The following is a 25,832-nucleotide window of genomic DNA, read 5'->3' as shown; positions in this document are numbered from 1 at the left end:
TAGTGCCCGTTTCACACGGAGCACTATTTGTTGCCAGAGGTCACGGGGTTGCATCTTGATTCGCTTTCTCCTCCTCCACGAATGCAGCTGCTTCCCGGTGCCCTTTCCTCAGCAAGCCTAGAGGAACTAACTGCTTGGTGATTCAGTGCAAATAACTTTCTTGGAGCGCCTAGAACTGATTTAGAGAGTGCACTTTGGTTTAGGAATAAAGGACATATTATAAATGCGAATTTACAATTTAGCAGGGCTGTTTTCCTTACACAAGGATCCGCTGTGATATCCAAGTATAATTTAAGAAAGCTATGTATGGCCCTTTTACTTGATTTTCATTAATTTTATCTTAGAATAAGTTCCTGGTTCTCTCGGCTTTTAAATGTTTATTTTCTGACAATTAAAAACATGAGAATAGACGTGAAAGCAGGCACGTGGTAGAAAAAGGAAAGAGTTCAAACACTACAGAAGATTATACAGTGAAAACGAACTTGGCTTCCGACTCTGCTTCCAAATTTCTTAGAACCTCTCCCAGAGTTTCTTTTGTGTCCCCAATTTCTTATATATCCCTGCAGAGATCTTTCATGCATTTGTCAATATATGTGTCTGAAGTTCTTCTCTCGGTGCACAAATGACGACAGCCTCTACATGTTGTTCTGCCCTTTGCCAATTTTTTGGCTTCATAGCTTAGAACCTGTTCCATATTCAAATATATGTATACAGTCGACATTTTTTTTTCTTAATGGTGGCACAGTATTCTAGTCTATGGGTGGAACTTCATTTATTGAGTCAAGTCCCTGCTAGTTATAGATCAGTTCTATGCATTTTCCCAAGAGCAGAAAAGTTACAATGGATATTCTTTTTAAAATTTTTTTTTAAGATTTTATTTATTTATTTGACAGAGAAAGAGACAGCGAGAGAGGGAACACAAGCAGGGGGAGTGGGAGAGGGAGAAGCAGGCTTCCTGCCGAGCAGGGACCCCGATGCAGGGCTCGGTCCCAGGACCCTGGGATCATGACCTGAGCCGAAGGCAGACGCTCAACGACTGAGCCACCCAGGCACTCCTACAATGGATATTCTTATGCTTTTTTCTTAAAGAATTTTTTTAAATGGGTAGCTCTAGAATATGTAAGTTGCCTTTGTGAAATCTGAGGAAGGGAATTAAGGTTTTACGGATAATATTTAGGGCAGAAGACCACTAATTCAGAATGACCTGAAAGAAAGAGAGGATGTGGACACTTAAAATAATGAGAAAAATTTTTTTTTTTTAAGTTCTACAAATGTGATTTATCTCCTTTGGGGAATAACATTCTTTTACAACATAAGATATTCCTGTAGCATTCTGTGAATACTTTCTGAGTGTTGGAGAGGCCTTTAATGAGATCTATCTCTTGAAGCAAGTAGGCTTTGATGAACGAAATCATCAAGAAATTGCCTCCTCCTCCCAAAGAGCATAAGAAACTGCCCAATTTCATGGCAAAGTCACGTATATTTGATATATATTTATAACATGTATTTAAAAACATTCTTTCCTTTTATAATCAAAAAGGGGAATCAAAACACTTAATCTTCATGTATCTTCTGAAAATTCTGAAGGTCACGCCTGTTGTATATCTTGACACGTGTAGTTGTTTTTTCTGTCCTGTGACTGTAACTGAGTGACGGCTTGTGTAACCTGTCATTTACCCTCTCGGTGCTCCACCAGAACCCCAGCTCCTTGACAGCAGCTCTGCTACAGGGCTTTGCAGATAGTGGGATGTGTGAGTTGTAAAATGAGTCTCTGTTCATTCAAAGTACAGTAGAAAGAAGACATTCTCCTTAAGTATTAGGTATAGGGAGTTTTTCCAGAATGGAAGGTCTCATAGTCATTTACTGTAATTGTACCCATTTGAGAGAAAGACACACTTGAGGAGAAAAACCGAACTACCCTGTCTATGCTAGGTTGAAGAACACAGTTCTTTACCAAGTTTAATAAGCTCTCTTCAAAGTGTTACCACCATTAATAGATCCATATATTAAATCAGTATATTCTTAAGAAAAAGAAAATAATTTTTCTCATTTTGATATACATGGATATGTGATTGATGTGCTTGTTCCTAGAAACTTAGTAAGTAAGTGGATAAGTTACAACTTTAAGACCTACTTCTCCACCATCATTTTGGGTATCAGTTTACTGTACTTTCCTATCACCACAAGAGAAGACTGACTAAGGTTAAATCCGATCTGGGTTAGTTGCTTATTACAGACTGAACTTTTATTTGTAATGATGCCAGAAACCCATTGCCCTCAACTTCCCCCCATCCCTCATAATTTGATTATATGTCAAAAAAAAGAAGACAAGGTTTTTTGAGTTGGAGAATACATAATTCAAAACCTGTTCATCGTAACTGGCAATGACTCCAGTCAAGAACAAAAGCCCCCCCCCCCCCCCCCCCACCCCCTGTTGTGTAAATTCTGGCTGTGTGAGTCACAGCAGCCTGAGGGCAAATTTGGCCTTCAGAGAAGGTGAACAGAACTGCGGTCTGGTAGACACGGGAAGCAGGCTTACAGATGACAGAGATGGCTCGGGAAAGTTTCAGTGATGTAACCAGGCATCAGGGTGTCCAGGGGTATATGATAAAAATCTTCATTTTGAACAAGATTCTCTAGCAGTCTAAGAGAACTCTGGCCTCAGAATAGCAGTAGCTGGCTTCATCAACATGAAGTGGAAGACAGACAAGGAAGGCTTTTGTAAAGCCCAGAAAAGACCCATCACAGAATGTATCATTACAAGAGAAACACGGACTATAAGCTCATATATGTACAGAGAAAACAGCCCTGGGAGAGTAACTTGGTATTCCAAGTTGATTTGGGTGACTCAGGAGTAGGTAATGCTTTTATAGCACATGATCAGCAGATTCTAGATGCAAGGGTAACCCCTCTACTTCTCTTCCCTGAACGAATCACCATGAAGTCATATATATTATATATGAAACAAAACCAATAAATGAAACGTACTGAATTTTCTCGCTGGAAACCAGGAGTTTGGGCTTCCAGCAAATGTACTTTCCTTCTCCGGCAGCAAACTAAATTACACACAGATTAAGTTAGGTGGGGGAATGAATTTCATCAAAACTGTGTTGTTGGATAATCTAACTTTGATGTTGAAATCAACAGCAGCTGCTATGGATATGGTATTAGAGCATAAAAATCCTAGCGACCATTATTCACCTACAAAAATAGAAAAATCAAAAGATAGCCCCAAAGTCTTGTGCTGCACTCTTTAACCAAACGTGTTACTCTACTGAGCTATTTAAAACACTTCAGGGTTTTTAAAGCACTTTCAAATTTATTATGTCTGTGATACCCTCAACAACCCTGTGAGTGAGGATTCGTTTGCTTCTGTGGGTAAGAAAGGAGGCTCGAAGGGTCTCAATACATGTGTAAGGTGAGTCAGCTGGTAGCGACAGACCCGGGAGGGGAATGTGGGTTGCTCTCTCCTGGTAGAGGACTTTTTCTGTGATACCTCATCTGTCTCATGAAAGGACTTCATTGACTTAGCACATAGTAGGTGTTGAACAAATGCTAAATGAGTTGACAGAGTAACAGTGACGGGTTAGGTAACCACTAGGACCAGGGATGACGCACTTGGGGAGTTAGAAGAAGAGAGCACTAACTGGAGGAAGATGAAAAGTCCCCACCGCTCTTAGCAACTACTTTCGATATTCTCCTTCAGTCACAAAATTGAGGTAGAGGGTTTTTAAAACTGTTGTAAGGATACCCAGTTCACATTTCCTAAATGCAGAGAAGATCAGAAAGATCAGAGAAAGCAGTGTTTCTTTTTTGAGAGGAATACGGTGAACTCCCCAGCAATACTAGTATGGAAGCCCCCCCTCCCTTATAACAACATAAGGGTAACCCCGTATTAAGCACGACCTGACTCACACAGGAAAACTCCACCATTAAAACTACAGGCATGAATCTGGGTTTTAATCATCAGCTAAAGTTTTAGGTCATTTTGAAAGTATAAAAAGTTGTGTGGCAATCAATTCCTTTTATTTGTTCTTTCTTTTGTCTTTGTCACTTATGTAGAAATAGAAAACAAATTATAGCTACCCTATAGCTCTCACAAGTCAGAATAATTTAGTTTCAATAGACTTGGTGATACTGTTTAAACCTTGAAAGTTAATAAACATGGATTTGTAGAATTAAAAATATTGAACTATTGGAGTGCTACTAACTCACAAAATTAAAGTTTTATAACCCAAAGTCGAAGACTGTACTCCACAGTTTAAATATTTCATATCTGACATTTTCCAACTCGACAATGTGAAGTCTGATTTTGATTTTTCAATCCAATATGAGTTTGGGAGTTTAATTCAAAATCAAGATAAAACCATTTCTGAGACTACTTTTTCTTTCTGTTGTTCCCTTCTTACTATGTGGTATGTATATATTTTTTCACTTTGGGAAACAAACTTTTCTAGCTAATGGTGGTGTATGTATATTGGACAATGCTCTGCCCAGGGATAAACCAATTATTGCATATTGCTAAAGGCTAAGAACCTTGGCAATCTGAGTCTCTAATGCAGTTAGTACACGAGCAGGTTTAACTATAAATGATATTGAAAGAAAATACCTTTTATTTTTAACACTATGAGCTACTATAGAAGGTCCCCAGGAGAGGCCATCTCAAGCAGAGACAGGAGTTGGAATGTTGGGTTTGTGGTTCTGTATGGTCTTCCCTGAAGAGCCTTGGGGTGCAGGAAGTGACTTTCCATGCTGTGGAGGTACTTTGATTAGTTGTGTGGGCCGATGAAGTGACATGGTGGTAGGGTTCCTTGCCACTCAAACGTGGCCGCAGCCAAAACCACTCTGTTCTTTGCAAGGCCTTTGGAATCTATTCAAGGCATTATGTACACTGAAAGAGGCTTCTACCAAAAAGCAGACACAGAGAAATAAAAGATCTGGAAAGGCCATCGGGTTCACCCAGAAAGGCAATGTAACACTTAAAGGGTTTTCTTACCTAGGTGGCCTTGCTCTTTGAGAGTATCTGATGGAAGTATATGCTTTGACTGTAAGGAAATGAGATAAAGTGATACAGCTTGATGTTCATAGACAGAAATGAAGATCTCCACGTAAACATCGGTACCATTTTGTGTGGGCTTTAGGTGGAACCAAGGAACGCTCATGTTTCTTAGCTGTGTATAAAATGAAGGGCAGGTCTACCTCTGAGGACACTGGAACATCAGTTACAAGAGATCTCTGACATTCTATCCATTTTCCCGCCATCACTTCTTACTTAGAATATGAATGGGAAGAGCCCCTCAAACCTCACCAGGTGAGGAAACCTTAAACTCCAGTTCTCTCCTATGTTCCTTCTGCCAAATTTAAAACTTTTTAGGGGTCTTATTTTGGCTGTAGTTTAATGAAGACTGACAGAATGCTAACTCCAAGTCAGCAAGGATCTCCTTAGACCCATTTTGTTGTCAAATTCACTTTCTGAGTAAATGGAAAAACTAACACATATCATTTCTTAGATCATGTTTTAATATCCTGCATTGAATAAAACTTTTTTTTTAATCAAGTTGCAATGGTAGCACGGAACTCCACAAGGGGCTAGGAGGTTGCAGATGGCTGCATCACTCTGAATGTTCAAGCTTGACTGACCCATTTCATCAGCACTGTCAGAGTCTTGCACTGATACATGTTGACAACATTTAATCTTAAAAAATTGAAAGAAATGAATTAATATGCAAATTTCATCAGCTTTGTAATAAAAATGTCCTTGAAAAAAAACAGTGAACATGACCCCTGAGGAATTGTGTGAATTATCCCAGCTCAATTCTTTAAGTTAGTCAGAGGTACGTCGGTCCACAAGGAAATCAGTGCAGATTTGACTTGGAAATAATTATGATGAAGAACAAAACACAAGCAGGTTGAATAAATGTAACAACTTGGGAAAAAGTCTTAGTCCTGTTTGTTATTCACTTTGAATTAACAGGATTAGGTTTGGTTTTTGAAAATAAAGGAACACCACCGTGTAATTTTAACACCTAAGTAATGTGAAAACAATATTTTGTTAACTATCAATTTTAGTGCATATTAAAAAAATCACATCTGACAAAGTCAGGTCTTTTTTGGGGAGAGATGTAACAGAGTGCAGCTTTTTGACAGAGGAGAGAATTCTAGGAAACCCTTATATTTAGACCATGGTTTAGAGGGAATTTCTGGATTACTCATTTTGACAGAAAAGTATAGTCAAGTCACTTCTAATACAAATAAGGTTAACTGATCTTTGCTGATACTGAAGTGACCAGTTATTTCACTGAATTTACCAAATGGATGGGATCACATAAACATAGTCTCTAGCTGTGAGTCTGACTTACACTAATCTCCACAAGGGCATGTGGAGGCTCACTACTGAACCACAAATGCATTCCAGAACAGTCGTTTAGGTAGGCATGCAACTTCAGCTCTCTGCCTTTGGGTCTGGACTCCAGTGTAGGAAAGTGATAATGGGGTTTGGGCATAACAGTTGAATATCTGTATGTAAAAGTTCAAGGTTTTTAATGTCCTCAGAGGAGGAGATAGGAATGTTAACAAAGGAACATCAACCATTAAAGAGAAACAAAGAAACGTTTTATCAATAACAGCTTACCAGAGGTCAAAATCAAGGAATGAATGAAGGGTCTGAGGATAGATTTCATTTCCTTCTCCCAAGTAAAGTCTCATTAATTTAAATAGATGTGTAAATATTAAGGGAAGACACATGGTTTTCACATCAACCTTTGCATCTTTGTGCCACGGGCTCGAACATTTTTCTCCCTGACCTCCCCACAACGAATCATTCAATCTCTGGGGTCTGAAAGGAATTCACTTTGCCATTGGTTTTCAGTTGTTACGCTGGGCACTGCTGATTTTGCCAAGGTGAAGTTTACACAAATTAAAGCTCTTTTTAAGACATCGGTATGATCTCAATGCTTGTTTAAAAAAATAAAAATCACACCCAAATCGACAGTCTCCCATGAAGACCCCATTCAGGGTTGTTCATCTGAAAAACTCTATATTGTCTTTCAGAGGCTCTTAAAATCCTGAAATTTTCCTGTTTTCATATATCCTTGGAAGACCAAGGCATTATAATACAGACTTTGGCCAGCCAAATTAATCTCTTCTGTAAGCTTTTGTGGTTCTCTACAAAAGGCTTTTAAGTTTCTCCTTTCTTTCTTAATCTACCATCAGTAAAATCCTACTTTTATAGTGCCCTTTGCACCTGCTTGCATAAAATGAATAACCCAACAGTTTAATTATGCACTATGCCATCGGTTGGGAAGTGATATAAAGTTGCAGATAGAAAAAAGAATAAAAACCTCTTTTGGTATCCAAAATTAATATATGTCAAGCTCAGGGTAAATCTTAATCTTTTTGAAACATTTTTCTAAAATAGATGTTCTTTTATCATCTGGCACATCAAGACCCGTTGGAGGGAGGGAATAATAATAATAAAAAAAAAAGGCATTTGGTTAACATGCTGCAGAACAGCACTCTCTTTTCCACCTCACTTCAGGCTGTTCTTGAAAGATCTGAACAGTTGTATAATAATGAAAAATGGGCAATACTTGTGGGGCATTGCCTGTGCTCACACACCTCCGCCCACGCATTCATCATTCTGCAGGTATTGTCAGTGAAAGTTTAATTGCATAAACACTCTGTAACTGTCCTGTCATATTTCTTGTCAGTCTGGATTCCCTCTCCGGGCTCACTATCTCACAAAACTATAATTGAATTGCTACCAAATCACAAGAGTTTCCCCCCCCGCAAATAAAATCTTTATGAATAGAATTTGTTTCCTATCAGCAGATTTGACAAATTATGGCAGAGGAAGGGCCTTGGTGATAATTTGTGAGTTTATTCTCAATCTAGCTATTTGCTGAATGCTCTTATCTATTTAAAAAAAATTTTAAAGCCCCAGTGGGGGTGTTTAGGGGGAGCATCCAGCAAGCCTAAGGGGCTCGGTGGTAATAATTCTGCAGGACCAATGGAAGCCTGTGGAAAAATAGGAAGATTATCTTTGCCCTACTGTGAAAGGGCACTGTTGGTAAATGAAAGACATATGAATTCAGAATGAAACTGGGAATCATTCAAAATGAAGATTCCACCAAACTGTGAATTCTTAGTTACGAGGTACTAAGTACCCAATTTAGTCAAGGGTTTATTCCATCAAACTCTCCCTTCTTTTCTCCTTGCACCAAACCTTTCGGTGATAATTACTCACGTATAAAGCTCTGAGCAGCCAGATTCTTGGACAGATTTTTAGGACCATGAACAAATGAAAATTAATCAAAGGCATGACATGCAATTTACTAAATATGTGATCATGAAATTTTAATGCATTTACAACATTGTCAAAGTATTAATAGCTTCCCAAAACAAGTAAAACAGAATGTATCTGATGTGGACTAAGGATTATCTTTTGTCTAGTCTGCTTCATTTTATACTCTTGTAAACCACAGCCCCATCCCCCCCTTCCAGTTTCACAGTATGAGGTCTCAGCAAAGACCCGAATTCCAGCCATTCTCTTTTATAATTCCATCGGTAGTATGGGCATGAAATACAGCTCCTGGTGAGTAACTCTTAAATGGGACGGGGCTTCACCCAGATTGACAACTGTCTGATTGTTTATGTTTTTTAAATGTGCTTATCAAAACCATGTAGGATTGATGGGTGTTTTTAGATGAAGTTATGTTTTTGCAACAGACTTAATTTAGGACTAAGGTTAAGGCTTAGGATAAATGAGTGCATTAGATGATTAAAGAACATTTGTCTTGTGGGACACTTAAGTCATTTATTTATGACACTTAAAAACAAGCTAGGAAAGAAAGCACCATGGGTTTAACGAAATCAGTTTTATACAAACGTTAAACTAAAACTAATGACTTTTTTAATGGAACTCCAAGATATGCCAGTTTACTAGATATCCAGAGGCAGAATCAAATGTGCAGTGGAGTAATAAACATGATGAAAAAATACTGGAATTTAAAAAAAAACTGAATGCCGTGTATATGTGTGTAGGTATACCCATGTGAACCTTCTTCCAGAAGTTTTTTTTTTTTTTTAATTGCAATTGCTTCTTTATTTGAGGAATGAGGTCTGCCTCTCTTTAAAATGCTCTCTTTTAAATGGAAGAAGATTTTCTGATGGTATAGGAATCTGGACTATCGAACTGCCCTGTACTAGGCATGATAAAATACCTTGTCAGGGACAATGGGATGGCTCAGGGGATTGGTAATGGGATATATAGAGCCTTTCACCCATAGGTCATTGGCTTGAATTTTGTCCAGGTTGGCGGTGACTAAAAGTCATTAACATCTCATGACTGCTTGGTGGCCTATGTGAAATGAGTTTCTTAATTTATTTATTTAAGTCCATATATAGTACCTATGGCTGGGGCATCTGGGCATTTCTCTTGCTTTTACAGAAACTCTCCACAAAATCTACACTCATTTCAGTTCTCAAGATTCGTGATGAACTGAAGCCCTCCTACACAAAATAAACGGATTCATTTAAAGTTCAAACCAATAGCAGAGTACCCCTACCTGTTCCCCAGCATAGACCAGAAGGATGCGTGAAAGCTGATCTGATAGTAAAAGGAGCCACAGGTTGTGGAGATCTAACATCCAGTTTTGTGTTGCTTAGTCTCTTGTGGAGCATGATCCATGTTGTGGCCGTGGTGCAGATAAAGAGGGAGAATAGCAGTCAAGCACACTGTGTATGCTATGTGTGGGCTAAATCATGGGGTCCTAAGCAGAACACATTTTAATGGGCCAGGCTAGAAGCTGTAAAACTTTGGAGACCAACATCAAGGTCTATTCCAAAGTGGACCTGGGCAGCCTCCAAGCTAGCCTCAGAAAAGGGGAAGGCAGCAGGTATATTTTGGTGTTCAGAATCTAGAAACAGTGGGATGGGCCTCCAAGAACAGGAATTAAGTGCCTCTGTTATGCTTTAAAAAAACTGAGGATACAAAAAAAATGTGAATTTGCAAAACAGAATCTGTGCATTAGAGAAGCTGGAGGAAGGTAAATTATGTATTTCTGAAAGAGTCTTTCCTCTTAAATGGAGGCTTTCCAAGAGGACTCCACTTAAGGGGAAAGGGGGAGGGAGAGAGGGAGGGAAGGAGGGGGGAACTTTCAGAAGCACACCTATTGGGTACTGTGATCCATGTAGAGTCTGAATTCTTTAAGTCAGATAACTCCAACATGGTGTCAATGAAGCCCAAGTTTAAGCCTTACATGTACAGATGCCAACTTTATGTCACTTAACCCCTGGCTAGCTTTTCCATAAGGAATAACTTTGGTAATAAGAGAATACTTAGCTCAACACGATTAATAATAATGATAATACTCGCTGAATACTTATGATGTGCCATATTACTGTTCTAAGCATTTTATTTATTTTTTAAAAAATTTATTTATTTTTAAAGAGAGAGAGCACGTGAGTAGGGGGAGGGGCAGAGGGTAAGATAGAGGGAGAATCTCCAGCAGACTCTGCGCTGAGCTGACACGGGTCTCAATCTCATGACCCTGAGCTCATGACCTGAGTTGAAACCAAGAGTCAGACGCTCAACTGACTGAGCCACCCAGGTATCCCTAAGCATCTTAAATGTATAAACTCAACAACACCCTTATAAGGTATGCTAATATGCCAATTTATTTTTGAGGTTAAAACCAACAGGTGATTATTCCTACCCGATTCTCCGATCTATACAGAGAGCTAAAATTGTATAATGGGCAAACTGTGGTATAAGTTAATTAACCTGCTCAAGGTCACATTTCTAGTAAGTGACAGAGCCTGAAGTTCAACCCATGAACACAAGCCGTCTGGTTCTAAGACCCTGTGTGCTTATATATTTGCAACTACTACAGAAATAATTTAAGGGGTGCGTTCTATAATTGGGGTTAGGACTGTCATCTTTTGTCATCAACTCTTAGTTATTAGAGTAACCTGCAAGTTAACAAGACTGCCAATTTTTAAAATCCATAACATGGGTAAGAGAATTGAATTAAATTGCCACAAACCAGAGAAAACAACCTAGTAGCTGATGACCACGCCATACTGCGTCTCCTGTCCCACAGCTCTGACATAATGCCCTTGCATCTACAACCAGTGGTAACTGGTTCCGGTTATCACTCAGGGGAGGAAAGCCGCGGACAGAGCTCGGGGCAGCCATAATCATACTCTTCCACCATAACCTCTCGGTGTATTGCTATGGTGAGTGGGAAATCAGAGACTTGTGCTCTGCCTGTGTAAATGAATAGGAGGGCAGGGTAAAAGCAGGATGGATATGAGACACTGCAAATGAAAGCTCAGGGCTGCTCTAAAAATGGTGAAACTTGGAGCGGACAGGTCTTGACTTAAAACTTTACAGTTGAATACGAGCTAGATTGACCTAGGAGCTCACGTTTAGGAAAGCTTAAAGGGCACCCTGAAGACCAGTGAGAAATATTTGGGAGAGCTATCAAAGGAACGAGAATATTTGAGCACTGGGTGGGGTGGTTAGATAGTGATCCCGCTTGCATAGGGGTGTCTTGGAAGAAGGAACAGGCATGGATGGGAAGGAGTGGCATCCTATTTGGCAGAAACAAAATTGTGTGCTTAATCACGTGTTTCTGGGGTGATTAGAAGTCTCGCTCTCTTAAAAAAAATGTTACCCCTAGTCAAATAAACTGGGAAAGATGAGTTCAAACAAAATAGACTTATCGATCACAGAAATTTCAAACGTTCATTAAATTAATGTTCGTTACTCTCCAGTGAGAAGATATACTACGAAACTTTTCCCTCTGCTCTTTAGGGGACCCTTTTTACAAAGAACATCTCACAGGGCAGGTACGATGAACACATTTTGGAAGTACTGGCTTAGAATCTGTGTCAGCTCTGCATTCTAGAAAGCAGAAGCCAAGAGGTCTATTACAAATTGATGTATAGATTTACCTCTTGTTTATAAAGTGGAGATGTCTGCGAACTGAATCTTTCAACAGAGATCCTTTAGATTCCGTCTCATCAGTTGGCGAAATATAAGTTCTGTGAGAGCACAGACCTTCTTGGTACCTCGTATATTCCAAGAACTGGAACAGAGCTTGACCCATGCATATGCAATGAATAATGACTGAACGACTAAAATAATGAATGAGTGAATGTTTTTCAAATCTTAGACTACTGGGCTTATGTTTTTACACTTTTATGTTACTTTTGGGAAATGGAAAGTATTTCCCTACATATTAGTCAAATTTTTAATTCATTTTTATATTATCAATTATATCAATTTTTGCCTCGTTTTGACTAACAGTAATTTAGGGGATCAACAGATTAATTTTGATTCTCCTCCAACCTCAACACTCGCTCCATTTAATAAACACATGGCTGGACACAGGAAAGCAGAGTTTTAATCTTTTATGATGTCACTAATTTTACCATTGCTCTTTCTGGTATTTTTATTTGGAGAGGAAATCCCCTGACAAGTAAGCAGCACTGACCAGTAGACTGATATTTTATCACAGGCACATGATACACTTTAATAAAACATAAAGAGGAACAGCTTTGAACCCTGAGGGAATTTATATCTTAATATTTTATGATCAATAGCATATGTAATTTTGTAATTTTCAAATTTTTCCAGATTTTATTATGAGTTGATAAAAAAGAGTGGACAGATGGTATCATCAATCCTAATCATGTGAAAGCGTGAGACTTGCATAATTTCTAGAATATTAACCACTATTAGCTCCTGGCTAAAGACTGACCACAAGGTACATTTCTACCTTTTTCTATTACCTTAGGTCCAAATCACCATTTCTTCTGCTGCAAGGCCCTTCAATATTTCCTCTCAAGATCTACCCACTACTTTTGGATTAAAGAAATGGTCTCTTGAATGGTTTCCTTTACTTCCAGTCTGCTCTATTCAACACATCCTGCATGTTCTTGACAAAATAAAGGATCAGGTATCAAGTCCAGTGAACATAAGCTACCTGCAGACAGGAATCAGCATAACGTTGGGAAGACTATTCTAACAGAGCTGCCTGGGAAGGATGGAGGATGTGGTCTCAGTTAGGAGTTGGACACCTGTTTTAGATAGATGTTGAGAAACACTTTGATGGAATGGTTAAGGATGGGAACTCTGATGTCAGGCTGCTTGGGTTCAAATCCTAGGCTTTCTACCTACTAACTGTGTGATTTTTCCACATTAATATTTTTTTCCCAGTTTCTTTTCTTCATCTATAAAATGGGAAAAATAATGGTACTTTCCTCATTGTATTTTGTGAGGCATGAGTGAGGCAATTCATATACTAGGTTCAGTGGAGTGTCTGACACTAGGTGACCATTCAATGAATATTAGAAGTTATGTTGTATAAGGGATTCAAGAGTCCACAGCTGGTCGTAAAAGATGACCCACAAAGGAGGATCCTTCCAAACTCAAAATTTATTTTTGTATTTTTAAATGATAAAATAATGTTTTTATTGGGTCACTGCTCTGTTTAGTAAGTTATACCTGGTCAGTCTTTAGCCAGGATCTCATACCATTCTCAGATGCTTTTCCCTGACATTCCAGCTCCTCTAGGATCTGGCTCCATCCTAGATGGGCATGCACCTTTGCTTCAGTGAGGAAGACAGGGCTCCTTCCTGCCTCCCAAATGCATCCCACTGGGCCACTTGGGATAATTCCCCTGGTAGATCATCCTACCTCTTTGCTCTTAGGTCAGTTTTCATGCAGCACATGCGAATCAACCCTTCTCATCAAAGCCTCTCACAGTCACTGAGCCTCTCCCTGACTTCTTATACCTCTTGCCATTTTTATGCCCCAGGTGAGGGTAGCAGCACTATTGTTGTTCTCATTCCTCTGGCTGTTGTGTGTAAGTCTCCTACTGATGATGATCAGTTTTCTAAGGGCAGGTGTCATATCTTCTACCTCCTACAGAGCCAAAAAGAGCAATAGTCAGAGGAACGAATATTCCTGTGAACCGATCATGCAGCAGACATTTTTTAGGTTAATTAAATAAAGAAAACAAAACAAAAGCCAACCAAAAAGGCCTTGATGGTGTGCATCAGAGTCCCTGACAGTCATGGTCTATGTATGTTTGGGCATGTCAAAGCAGCTCCCTCCCAAAGAAGCAACACTCGTGGGCTGTTAATTTCAGGGTTGACATTTCAAACCTGAGACCATTCTCCCAGGAATGCCAACAGCAGTGGCTTGTAATACAGTGCTGCCCTACCCATACACCAAAGTGTCCTGATTGTCATCATCACACTCCTGCATCGTAGTAATAATCTGTCCCCCTCACATGATGGTCAGCTCCTGGAAGGCAAGGAGTTTTATCTTCGTTTCCTCTGTGCTTCGTATGACGTCTGACACATGACAGATATGCAGTCAATGGTTACTGAATAGTCTATAGAATCTCTAATATCAGGTGGGCCGGGATCTTGAATAAAAATTCACTCTAGTTAATAACAACTACAGAAAAGACGCCGATTCTTCCCTTCTCTCAAGCTAGTTTTGTCAACAGAAGATAGGCGATGTTTTCCATGGGTCCCAAGAGACTATGATTGTGTTTCCTGAACAGATACCTCCAGGAGGATATGCCTGACTCCTGATGGACCCTCTTGTTCTTCTTGTTCTTTTTCTACATCATGCCCATCTTGCAAGACTGGTTCTGAAAGGAAGAGCCTGGAAAAGCTGCCCAGAGCCTGAGGCAGAGCCGGGGTCAAATGCACAGAGACAATTTTGGCTGTGCTCTTGGCTGAGGAGGCACGCAGCTAATGGGGACCAAGAGACTCAGGGCTGAATTTTGCCTATAATTGATTCAGATGCTACTGTTCACTGTGGTGTGAGGAGCTTCAGTGTAGGGATGAAGGAAGGAGCAAGGATCAGATGGAGGATTTTAGTCCTAAGTGAGAGACTATATTTAACAAAAATATGATTTAGCCAATGAACTATTTGCATAAGGGGATAGTTAGGTTTCTCTCTGGATGCCAGAAGCCTCTTGGAAAAAATTCCTCTCCAGGGTCTGCTTGGAGGTCTGCTATCAGGGTTCTGTCTCCTTTTTGTATCCAGTTCCTAGGCTTTGTACCTACTCTAACCCTCATATCGTACCCTTTACTCTAACCTTAGCTGCTGAAAAACATGTGTGGTTTGCGGCAAGCCACTTGGAATTTCCATCACTCCCTGCCCCCCCGCCACCCCATCTGTAAAATAGGGCTAACACACTGACCTGCTCAGAGGGACAGTGTGTGAATTAACTCCTGTAATCAGTGGTTTCTGTGCTCCGCACACTCCAGGCAGGATGTGAGTGCCAGCCGTGTGGCAGTGGCCTGAGCGCGCTTTGCTTCTAACGCCGTACTCGGGAATAACTGCTTGGCAAAGAGCTGACAACTGGAAGTTGCAAACTTTACACAGAAGCAATATTTCCAGTATTTTCCCCCAAGCAATCATGAGTAGATTGCTCACTAGGGGTGGAAATGGTTTCCAGCCAGCTCTGCCTCTTCTGATCTGTGCACCCTGCAAAGCTCAGTCAATGCCAGGTAACGGATCCTTCGTAAATCTGCTGTTTAGTGCAGATGAAGAATTCGGAATGGTATAATTTGGACAGGGATGAAATTTCTGTGCAGCGGTATGTATTAAAAGCAAATAAGCACTGGGTGTTATGCACAAACAATGAATCATGGAACACTACATCAAAAACTAATGATGTAATGTATGGTGATTAACATAACAATAAAAAATTAAAAAAAAGCAAATAACTTGTGCTTTGTTCAAGGTAAGAATTCGAGAAATAGAATCTATAATTTGCGATCATCCAATGACAAAGACAGCCACTTTTTTGTTGGTTTGTTTTAATGAAGAAGGACAGGCCATCCGTTAACAAGTTGTCTTGGGTTTCATCTTAGAATCTCTGAAAATGTACCCCTTATCACCATAGGTAAAGAAAAGTCAAAATTATGACCTAGAAAGCTATATAAAATAACTGTTAAAAATAATGGGTTTAAAAAATTGATCTTCTAAACTAGAAGGTTTAGGGAAAAAAAATGCTACATATAAACGGAGTAAAACTATTGTGTATTTTGATAAGAGTCCTGTGCTTCTATTATTGAACAAACCATTTGCTACCCCTTAAATACCATGATGTTAATTTATATAAAAGCTGCACTTTTTTTTTGAGTTGCAACCACTGTGATTTAATTTTGGGAAGAGAAAGTTTGTTTCAGCATGGCATGCAGAACTCTGGTGAGATCCAACATCTTCTCTGGGAACAAAAGGGAGGCTGTTGTCACCACCATGGTTTCGACGGGTCAGGGTGTCAAGCCCGGAAATGTTGTCATGCATTGCTGCCATGTGACCTGGGAGCTGGCCTGGAAGCGCTGAGCTCAGGTCCTAGGCCGGCACAGCCTGGTGGGAAGAAGAGATTTTACCTGACTTTTCTTGAGCTCCCTCAGGCAAGATCTTAGAAGTATAAGGTCGCTTTGAAATGTCCTTATCACGCACAGACAAGCTCACCAAAGTGAGCTCACACCAATTAAGGTGATGTGTGCCTAGGCCTTGAATGCCAGAGAGAGCTCCGGAAAATATGGATTCCCTTCTGTGGCAGTTCCAGATGCTCTTGCTTAGCATAGCTGGGGATAAAAGTGACATTTAAAAATAGTCTTCTTTCTGCAGGAGAAAAATAGTACTGTCTCGGGGTAGTGTTTTTTGAGGCACAAGAAGCACTCTGAGTTTGACAAGGCAGTCTCCGGAATAGCACCGACTTGTTTTTGGCGTGGATGCGTCATCTTCATTCGGGAGTGGCAAAAGATAATTTCTATTTTGTTTCAAAATAATGATGACATAGCTAAGGGAAATAATTTTGCGTATGTATTTTTTGGTATAAAAGCTGAGTTTATGCATAAATGATGATCTCTTTGGGTTATGAAAAGATTAGTTTTTGTTAGGCTGCTTTCTGACTACTAGACTTGACACATACATGCGCATGTGGGTATTAAGAGGGGGCAGGCCAGTGTTGGGTAATCGTGAACTAGTCTGGATCACTGCTACAGTAGAGATGCATTTTATATTCAATCCATTGGAGATAACCGTGGTACATTATCTGGTGGATTTATCTTTGCTTATGTTGTATGAATATGGAAAGGAATTAAATGTGTGTTTACAGTTTGATAAACATTCAACATAAATTATACATTTTAATTTCATTTATTAGTTGGGGACCATGGAAAGCAGAAATTCATTGCATACAAACCGCCATTCAGATGGAAGGATTAGCAGTTTCCTGAAAACGTACACTAATTGTGAAGAACAAAATTCATTTCTGTCTCAAGTGAGTCACTGTGTGGTTTGTGGTTACGTGGTTCGTAGTCAGAGTTTTAGAAAGGCAGAGGGCGAGTGCAGCTCACCCTAGGGACGAGGGTTTGTATTTTATACTTCCGGTGGAGCCAACATTGCCATCAAGAGTAAATCTAGTGCTAATCAAAGTCTCACAGTAGACAACTTGAATGTTGTCATTACCATGCACACTCTCAAGCTCTGTTGATGTCTAAAGGAACTTGGTCTGATCTTTGAGCATTAGCATGCAGAGCAGTCTGCATGATATTATCTTACCATATAACGAGTCCAAAAATCCCAGAGATTAATGGTGATAACATAATTCCAGAAAGTTGCCACTCTATATGTAGAAATACATTGGCAATAAAAACCAGTCACTGTGTGCCTTTCCCCAGTAGGGGATCTCTCACTTTTCTTTGATTTTTAAAGGCTTCAGATCAATAACTGGAGTGACATTATTAACAGCTCCCTCAACACCTTGGCCAGCGCTAATATTAAATCCATTACACCTTCTGTTTGACATTTGCAGTACAGCAGAAAGTGCTGTAGATACAGTCACATTGTCTGGGGGCCGAGGTTGGATGTGGGGTTAGTAAGATGGTTTCCCTTGCCTGACTTCTAAATTCAGTTCATTGATAGGAAACTTGAACCAATAAAAAAAAAAAATCAACATCCCCCACCCCCACCCACCCTATACTAGATGGTAGATAATTCACCCTTAAAGGTACAAGTGTATCTCAGCAGTTTTTGAAACAAAATAATGATCTGATCCTCAGATAAATTTTTACATTCTTTATTGTTATTCCTAAACATTTATGCATCTAATTATATCACTTATTATGGAACTGGCTAATGAATTCAGAGGAATTGCGTTCCTGTAGAATCAAGTGCTGATCAAATTTACCACGGCACAGACGCGTAAGTAGAAAATGCAGATTATTTCCATTCAGACAAGGACTCGACGGCTTCAGTTTTGTTTGTCTTTAAAATATTCAGGACATAGAGTGGGCATAATAGCATTAAGATCATACTATACAGTGATTACCTTCACCGCTCCCCGCCCCCCTCCCCCCCCCACCCCGTAACAGGGCAGGTCTGTCTGAAACTTTAGACGGAGCATGATAACCTTTATTTTAGACAATCAGTGGTGAGCCATGCTGCTGTAGTTATTCTTGACCAAAAGTACTGTCTCATACGTTTTGCTCAGTTGTCTAAATCCTGGTGCAGTATTGATTTCTCTCTCTATGAGCTCGTACCCATTCAATAAGCTGCAAGAACCTCTTGTCCTGGCTGAGTTCCCTCTGAAGCAGGACCCAGGTGTGTGACTCCTGCCAGTGCTCCTACAGTTGGGACTTGATTGTTAGCTAGTGGGAAACAAACCACTGGAGTGGCTCAGTCAGTTAAGCGTCTGCCTTTGGCTCAGGTCATGATCCCAGGGTCCTGGGATCGAGCCCCGCGTCAGGCATAAATAAAAAAAATCTTAAAGTGAGAAACATGACAGGGAAAGCTGCTTGTGAGGTTAAGTGGAAAGGCAGAAGCCTGTATGTTATGATCTTATTTCAGACAAACAGACAATGACCCCCTCCCCAATACTACATACATATATATAAGTATGTATATGTTCCTATATATATAGGAACAGAAAATCTGGAAGGATAGGCATAGAGTATATACATAGGAACAGTGGTCATTTGGGGGTAGCGGGATGTTTGGTGGTCTTTATTCTGTGTTTTCTGCATTCTCTAAAGTTTTCACAATAAGAATGAATTAATTTTAGAATTAGAAATAAAAAAGGAGTAAAGCCCAATTTTATGACCTAACCTAAGGAATATCAGGAGATTTTTAAAGTTCCTCCAGGATTTCTTAAAGAGCTGCTTTTTTATTTATTAAGCATTTAAAGATGCAGCACTGAAATTTATTAAGAGAAGAGGATAGCACTCATAATCCCGAGATTACAGAATCATTAAGAGTAATGAAAAGATATATGCAGATCTAGAAAAGGGGCCACCCAGACATCCCGTTCCAGAGGTTCTGTGCTCCCCCTGGTGCAGGAGCCTACAGGACAGCACAGTCTCTTCCAAAATGGTTAGAACCTCCACAGACACTCTAGAACTTTATAACTTTACAAACAAGGCCACCCATGTATTTTTCTTCTGCCTGCTTTAAGATTTCTCTAAAAGGAATACAGTAGTATTTACTAAACTATGAATAACTAGGCATATGTGTAAAAGATTTATTTGGACTTTCAACAGTTAAGAGAGTCCCTGCCCCCCCCCCCTCCCATTATCTTGAGACTGGTTCAAGACAATCACAGGGCTGGCAGTTCAGAGAAAGAGAATTCCTATTATGGCACAGTATCACTGCCTCTTAGGCTGGTTTAGTCACTTATTTCCTTTTATTATAATGCCAAATGTTATTTAGATTTCAGTCATTTAGTAATGCTACACTGAACACATCAGGACTTCTGAAAAAGTCCATACCTCCATTTTCATAATCACCACATACTGATATCCCCTTTCCAACAAAATTACACTACTATTTAAAAAAGAATCTGTGTTTCATCAGAGTTTAAAAGATTATGTTGCAATGAACAAGTCCTCAAAAATGTCCCCTCGTATTATTAAGAATTAGGAAATCTTGTTAAAATTCTTTCAGCCTTTAAGAAACATAAGCAGCTTTGGGATGTAGTGCCTGACATGAACTTTTTAAGTAACTCCCTTGGAGCAGTGATATGCATTAGTGAAGATATTTAGTTAAAGGTAGCACCCTACACTGCTTTTCAGTATTTAAAGCAGTCAATCTAATTGCCTTTTAAGCCTAAGACTGAAAATAACCAATGCTACAGAATTTTAAGGCAAAGTAATTTTCACATTTTGTAATGGTAAGAGCTATACTCTTCATCAAGGAAGAGAAACCCTTATGCCACTGTTGCTAATGAGCCCCAGTGGTTAAGAAATGTAGAAAGCAGAATTTCCAATTTTACTCGTTATGATGGCTCCAGGAAGGCTGGGAGGGCAGGAGAAAGAAACCCAAGTAAATTGTCAACCATACTACAATACTGAATGACAGAGTAGCTTTAAAGGAGATACGCCATTCTCCTCACAGTGTGCCTAGAATTGTTTTATGCATTGTGGAGCCTCCTGGAAGGCACGGGATTGACCAGAGTTCTTATAATCAATCTTAAACCAGTTTGATTTTGACTCTAGCTTACGATATCCCAGCAGAACTGGTTTACAGGCTGTGGATTTTTTTCTCCCAAAGTCTTTTCCAAGTGACAAGTTACCCTTAACATGTGTTTGGGGAGACATCAAGCTCAATATGAATCAACAGTGTGATCTGGTCACTGAGAGAGGAGATAGTCCCTCTGCTTTGTACTAGTCTGAATACATCCAGAGGGCTGCACGGGAGTTCTCAGAACCATATTCTTAGAGGGTCACTAACAAACTGAGGAATGGCTGGGGCTCTCAGGAACATGCCATTGAATAAGGGCTCTTTGACCTGCAAAGGAGAAGGAAGGCAGGAGGGAGGGAGAATTTTGTATATCTGACTTCATGTATTTGAGAGGCTAGGATGGAGAGGAAGGAGTAGAGCTGAAATGAGATCCCGGAGGACAGACCTGGGATCGTGAGGAGAAATTGCAGCAAACTTAGATTTTGGCTCCATATTAAAGAGAACTTCTCTCTCAGAGCTGTTGGCCAATGGAACGGGCAGCCTTGAGGTTTCTGAACTTCCCAGTGGGGTAGTTCTGCTGGAAGGTTAGCTGTGGGCTTTGACATAGAGGGTTGGCTTCCCTGGTTGAAGGTTGGAGATCATCTAAACTTGAGAGTTTGTGAGTCAGGGAAACAACGAGCATTTTATAAACTTGAATTCTTATACATTGAGTGTTGAGGAGTATGAGCAATCCAGGTTCCCTAATCCAGGAAAGAGTAAAAACTATTTTCATGTGCTGTTTCTCAAATCTGCCCAGATATGAATATTTTCATGATGAAAATGCAGTTTCAATGATCTCACTGACATATCTATTCAGCGAAGTCAGTGAGCAACAGTAGAAGATAAGACTTCCCCGGGAACAAAATTATTTTCATTTTTAAATGGTAAAGAGTAGTCTTAAATACTCTGTCTTCTCATGCCTGGTGCTCACTGGAGAAAGATGCTCACCAAATGTTGCAGAATTATGCCCTAGAAGGGGCAGTTAACTTACACGAGGAAACATGAATTGGTTTTAGATGGAATTAAAATATTTCCAAAAAGGCAAATATGTTTTTTTTTCCCATCTGTGTGAGCAAACATACTGTGATTATTTTTAAGTATTTTCTTAGGATCATTTTAGTATTAATCTTAAGACAGGTTTTTTCCACTTTTCTTTCTATAAAATGAGTTTGTGTTGCAAATCTGTTTTAAAACAACATATCAAGTAAAGTACAAGCATCTTTAAAGAGTGCAAAAATAATTTTCCAAGTAAGCAAATAAAACTTTGCACTTCAAATCAGGCCCTGATTCATTAAAAATCTTAAACTTCTCATGAGAAAAATTAACATTTAAACCACTGCTGCTTGGCCAAGCACTCCACCACACAAGAATATGAAATATCTCCTCTAAAAAAGTACAAAAAGGACAAAACCACAAATGTGGAACTTCAATTAATTTAAAGCCCCAATCAGCAAAGAATAAATCCTTCGCAGATCTAATTACCAGCGCTCTCGGAAGACCCAGGCCGACCAGCCAATCTTCCCCGTGTTTGAACAGCTTGATGAACTAGGGGACTGATGGATATCAAGTCATTTTGTTTAATTTATAAATGGATTTTCCCCTAATACTTAAATTATCATCAGTACAACACAATGAAAATGGGAACATTCTGAATGCAAAGTCTATAAGAGTCCTGGAAGGAATCCCAATGAGGAATGTCACCTCTGTTCATTCCTCTATACAATTGATCTAATTAAATACTGAGGGTGGAAAGGCAGTTTAAAATGTAGCCATTTCTGTTTTCTTTTTAGCCTTAATTTATCTGTTCACATCTTTCAAGTACCTTCTGATGCTTACAAAAAAAAAAAAAAGAAAGAAACCAAGATTTCTGCAAGTCCCTAATATTTTTAATTATCTACAAGCTAATATTCAAGAAGCCTTAATCATAGATTTTGGTGAATAATAAATAAATGCATTGCATTTAGCCACAGTAACAATACAAAGGAGAGGGCTTTCCAAATCTGAACCCTTTCCCTCTAGTGATTTGAAAGAGGAACTAAAAGAACTAGTACCTCCTCTATGTATTGTTCAACTGAAATTAGATCTCTGGATTATACTTATTAAACTGTCTCCTTATTTTCAAATCTCTTCCTTATTTAATTACTGCATGGACAGAAAGCTGCGTGGAATTGTTAAATACCAGTAGACCTATTTATAGTCTCTTCACACTGGCAACTCGAGTGCAGTCATTGTCAAAGGTCCTGCCCACCATCCCACATGTTGGGATTGCAATTCCCACCTGGCTCAGGGGTCTCCGACTGGGAGGAGGACGATGCAGAGCTGGCTCCGTCCTCAGCAGTGCCCTGCGAGAGGAGACCCCGCCCGGGCGGGAGCTTCATGCCCAGCTGCTCTGCCATCTCCACGTGGTCCCCCGGGTGGACATAGTCAAAGACGCTACTGCCTGTCAGCTCCACCTAGAGGGGGAAGAGAAAGGGTGGGAGAGAAAGGTGTCAACGGCTCTTCTGTTCTCAAATTCAGCACCCCTGTGATTCAGATCTGGAGCAGGAAGGGAAATAGACACAGACCCCAGCAACGATCCTAGTTCTGAGTCTTTATCCTTAAATGCCAAAGGATTCTTTGAGTTGAAAGATTTTTTTTTTTTTGTGGGGTGGGGGGGTACGTATTTATTTAGCAATTGTTTAGCCCAGTTTTTTTTTCTCATACAGCGTTGTTTGCATAAAGCCAAAACATTCTGTGAAATGTGGAGGAGCCTGCCTGGCGTTCAGCTGTTTTGTCCATGCATCATCAAATACTTGCATGTTTCGTGTCAACCGGATGATTGACTGAATTCTACGGTTTTCTTATTGAGAAGTTTGGGCTTTGTATAGAAACAGCCGGAGATAGCAGATGAGTATTTTCCTTAGAATACACCAAATTCCAAGATGTGTATTTATACATATCAGCTTATTTCTATGTAAATTTAGGCGAAAGAAGTGCTGCTTACAAATATATGCAAAGGCATAATGTTTTCATTAAATATTACTCATTAGCTCGGTAATCATATGGAGAATTTTCCATGCAAAAGAGGTCAGCTGGGGTCTGAACCAGCCATTTTTTTTTCCTGCTAGTATCAGCTTGTTTTGCCTTCAATCTAATAAGATACATGGTACAAATCTCCTTGAGGGCCTGAAAAAAATGTTTTATTTGGTATACTCTTTGTATCAGGCGGATTCTAAAGGTAGAGAGAGAATATCAAATATCAGAAGAGGGTCAGCCTGCAGTGGAGGCAGGCCTATTTCCAGGCTGTCAGGCATGGCCCCTGTCTAGGTTGCCTGCTGTCTAAGGGACTGGCCTTATCTCTGTGCTCTTCTGATGGTATAATTCTTACCTCCTTCCAAGAAGAGCAATAATGCTCCTAAAATAATGCTGGGTTCAAGGTACTACGACCGGGAAAGGTGTGTCAACAACAAAACAAGAAAAAGCTCTTTCCCAGGTCCCTGATGGGTAGGAGTTTCAATGGTCTCAGGCCAGCTCTGATGTACCCCAGTGCCAGAAGTTCAGACTATCAGAAGTTTCTTGCTGGATATTTACCTAGCACTCCTTCCTACCTCCTCTCCCTTTCCTGCGTAATGTGCAGCATCCCTCCAAATTCCATCTGAGAGCCTGCACTCTTTTTCTTCCAAGAAGGAAGACTGGCAGTGGGCAAACTGTCACAGAGAGCATAATACCCAGAGCAATTATTATCCCCAGAACTCCAAGTCCCAGTAAAATGATCACATCTACTCCCAGACACCATTTGATTAAAATCGTAACAGGCTACACATCTTCAACATCTATCAATTAACAGAGGGAGAGCCAGAAAAATGGGAGGCTAAATTCAGTTTGGTTAATAGCTCTTCCTGAAAAAGGCTCGCATAACTTTTACCGAAAATGAGGTACTTTCTCTTTGCTATTAAATTACACTCTCCTACCGTATTACCCGACTACTGACTCTATCATTTTACAATAACTATTTCCTCCATTTGATACTGTTACAGAGCGTAAATCAGGATTCATAAGTGATCAGTTCCTACCCTCTGGGAGGGAGGGATTACATGGAAATAATCCCTTTAATGTGCGCCTTGCCTCTAAGCATTTCACACAGCAATAAATGGGTAAACTGACTTTGAGCAATTAAGAAATTAAATGAAACTAATAAAATGTGTGTTTTAATATTTCTTGATGGTTATTTTGTTTGGGGATTAGTGAATATGAGAAAGTCACTGGCATTTTGCAGCGAGTCCAATGGCAGCACTTTAATATTGTTGTCACTTCTCTCCAAGTCTTCCTTTAATACTGCAATGTACCTTTTGGCACAGACCACAGATTGTGATAAGATGACAACACAGGTGGGAGATTAATAGATTTTTTAGGGGTGCCGGCTACTGAATATTCATGTAAGCCAGTCTTAATGGCGGCGAGGAGGCGTAGGCCGCTGTCTCCACAGCCTGCTTGGCTCGCTTATTCAGGCATTTCCTTTCCATAATATAATGGCCCAAGTATACACATCTAGAGCAAGACTGAGGCATGATGTGCCACATCACATCCCCCCAGTGCCCTCAAGGGATCTTCCACCAGGTACCCCAGAGTCTAGTAGTGGACGGAAAGTCTGACACTGAGAATCTGATTCTATCACAGTCTTTCTGTGTGCACTATACTCAAGGTCACTCGGTGGAGGGGAAGGCACAAACTACTTGGGGTCGTAACTTGACTTGGAGATCAGAATCTCTTCCTCCTCTGCTGTGTGACCTTGGACCATTCACTTAACCTCCCTGGATTGCTCTGTGGGACTCAGCGGGGAGGCACCCTCCTTGGGAATGGTGTAAGGCAGTGGCCCGAGAGCCAAGCTGAAAACAAGACTTTCTCTACCTGCCTCGGAGCCTGGTTTTGAAAATCTAGTGAAACCATGCAGAGGAAATCACTTTTTAAGAAAGAAGCAACACGCTGCTTGCTGCATCCGCCAAACAGTGTTTGGTGGATGAGAGTGGGTGACCCCCAGACATGCACACTCCTACATAACTACAGTGAGGGTTTGGGTGGTGGCTTTGGGATGTGGCTTTGGTCAGAGGGTGTGGCAGGCGGGATGCATGCTTTGAGCCCCAACTATACCAGTAACGCTCTGGGGAGCTACCCACCGCTGTGTATGAGTACTTTCCATACTCTTCTTGGATTAATTGTCCTAACAAACACTCTTTTGAACTGTTCTGATGTCCTTTTCTCTAGAGGAACTTGAATACTGGACGTGGTTAACAGTGGAGGTAGAATTTGGTTC

The 25,832-nt window shown here is 40.1% G+C and overlaps 1 protein-coding gene across 9 annotated transcripts in view; it reads right to left on the bottom strand.

The window, feature by feature from the left end:
• The window catches only part of NPAS3 (neuronal PAS domain protein 3), an 835,099-nt gene that overhangs the window by 101,996 nt on the left and 707,271 nt on the right, over window positions 1-25,832 (bottom strand). For all 9 annotated transcript variants that reach the window (XM_073895072.1, XM_073895074.1, XM_073895073.1 and 6 more), the window contains one exon: window positions 22,821-22,995. In XM_073895072.1, coding sequence (XP_073751173.1) covers window positions 22,821-22,995 — 175 coding nt within the window. The remainder of the gene's footprint in view (window positions 1-22,820; window positions 22,996-25,832) is intronic.

This window comes from Callorhinus ursinus, unplaced genomic scaffold, assembly GCF_003265705.2.
Source record: "Callorhinus ursinus isolate GAN/ISIS: 27379988/994484 unplaced genomic scaffold, GSC_fseal_2.0 scaffold8, whole genome shotgun sequence".
In the NCBI taxonomy this organism is placed as follows: Eukaryota; Metazoa; Chordata; class Mammalia; order Carnivora; family Otariidae; genus Callorhinus; species Callorhinus ursinus.
This window is presented reverse-complemented; position numbering and strand designations above follow the sequence as displayed.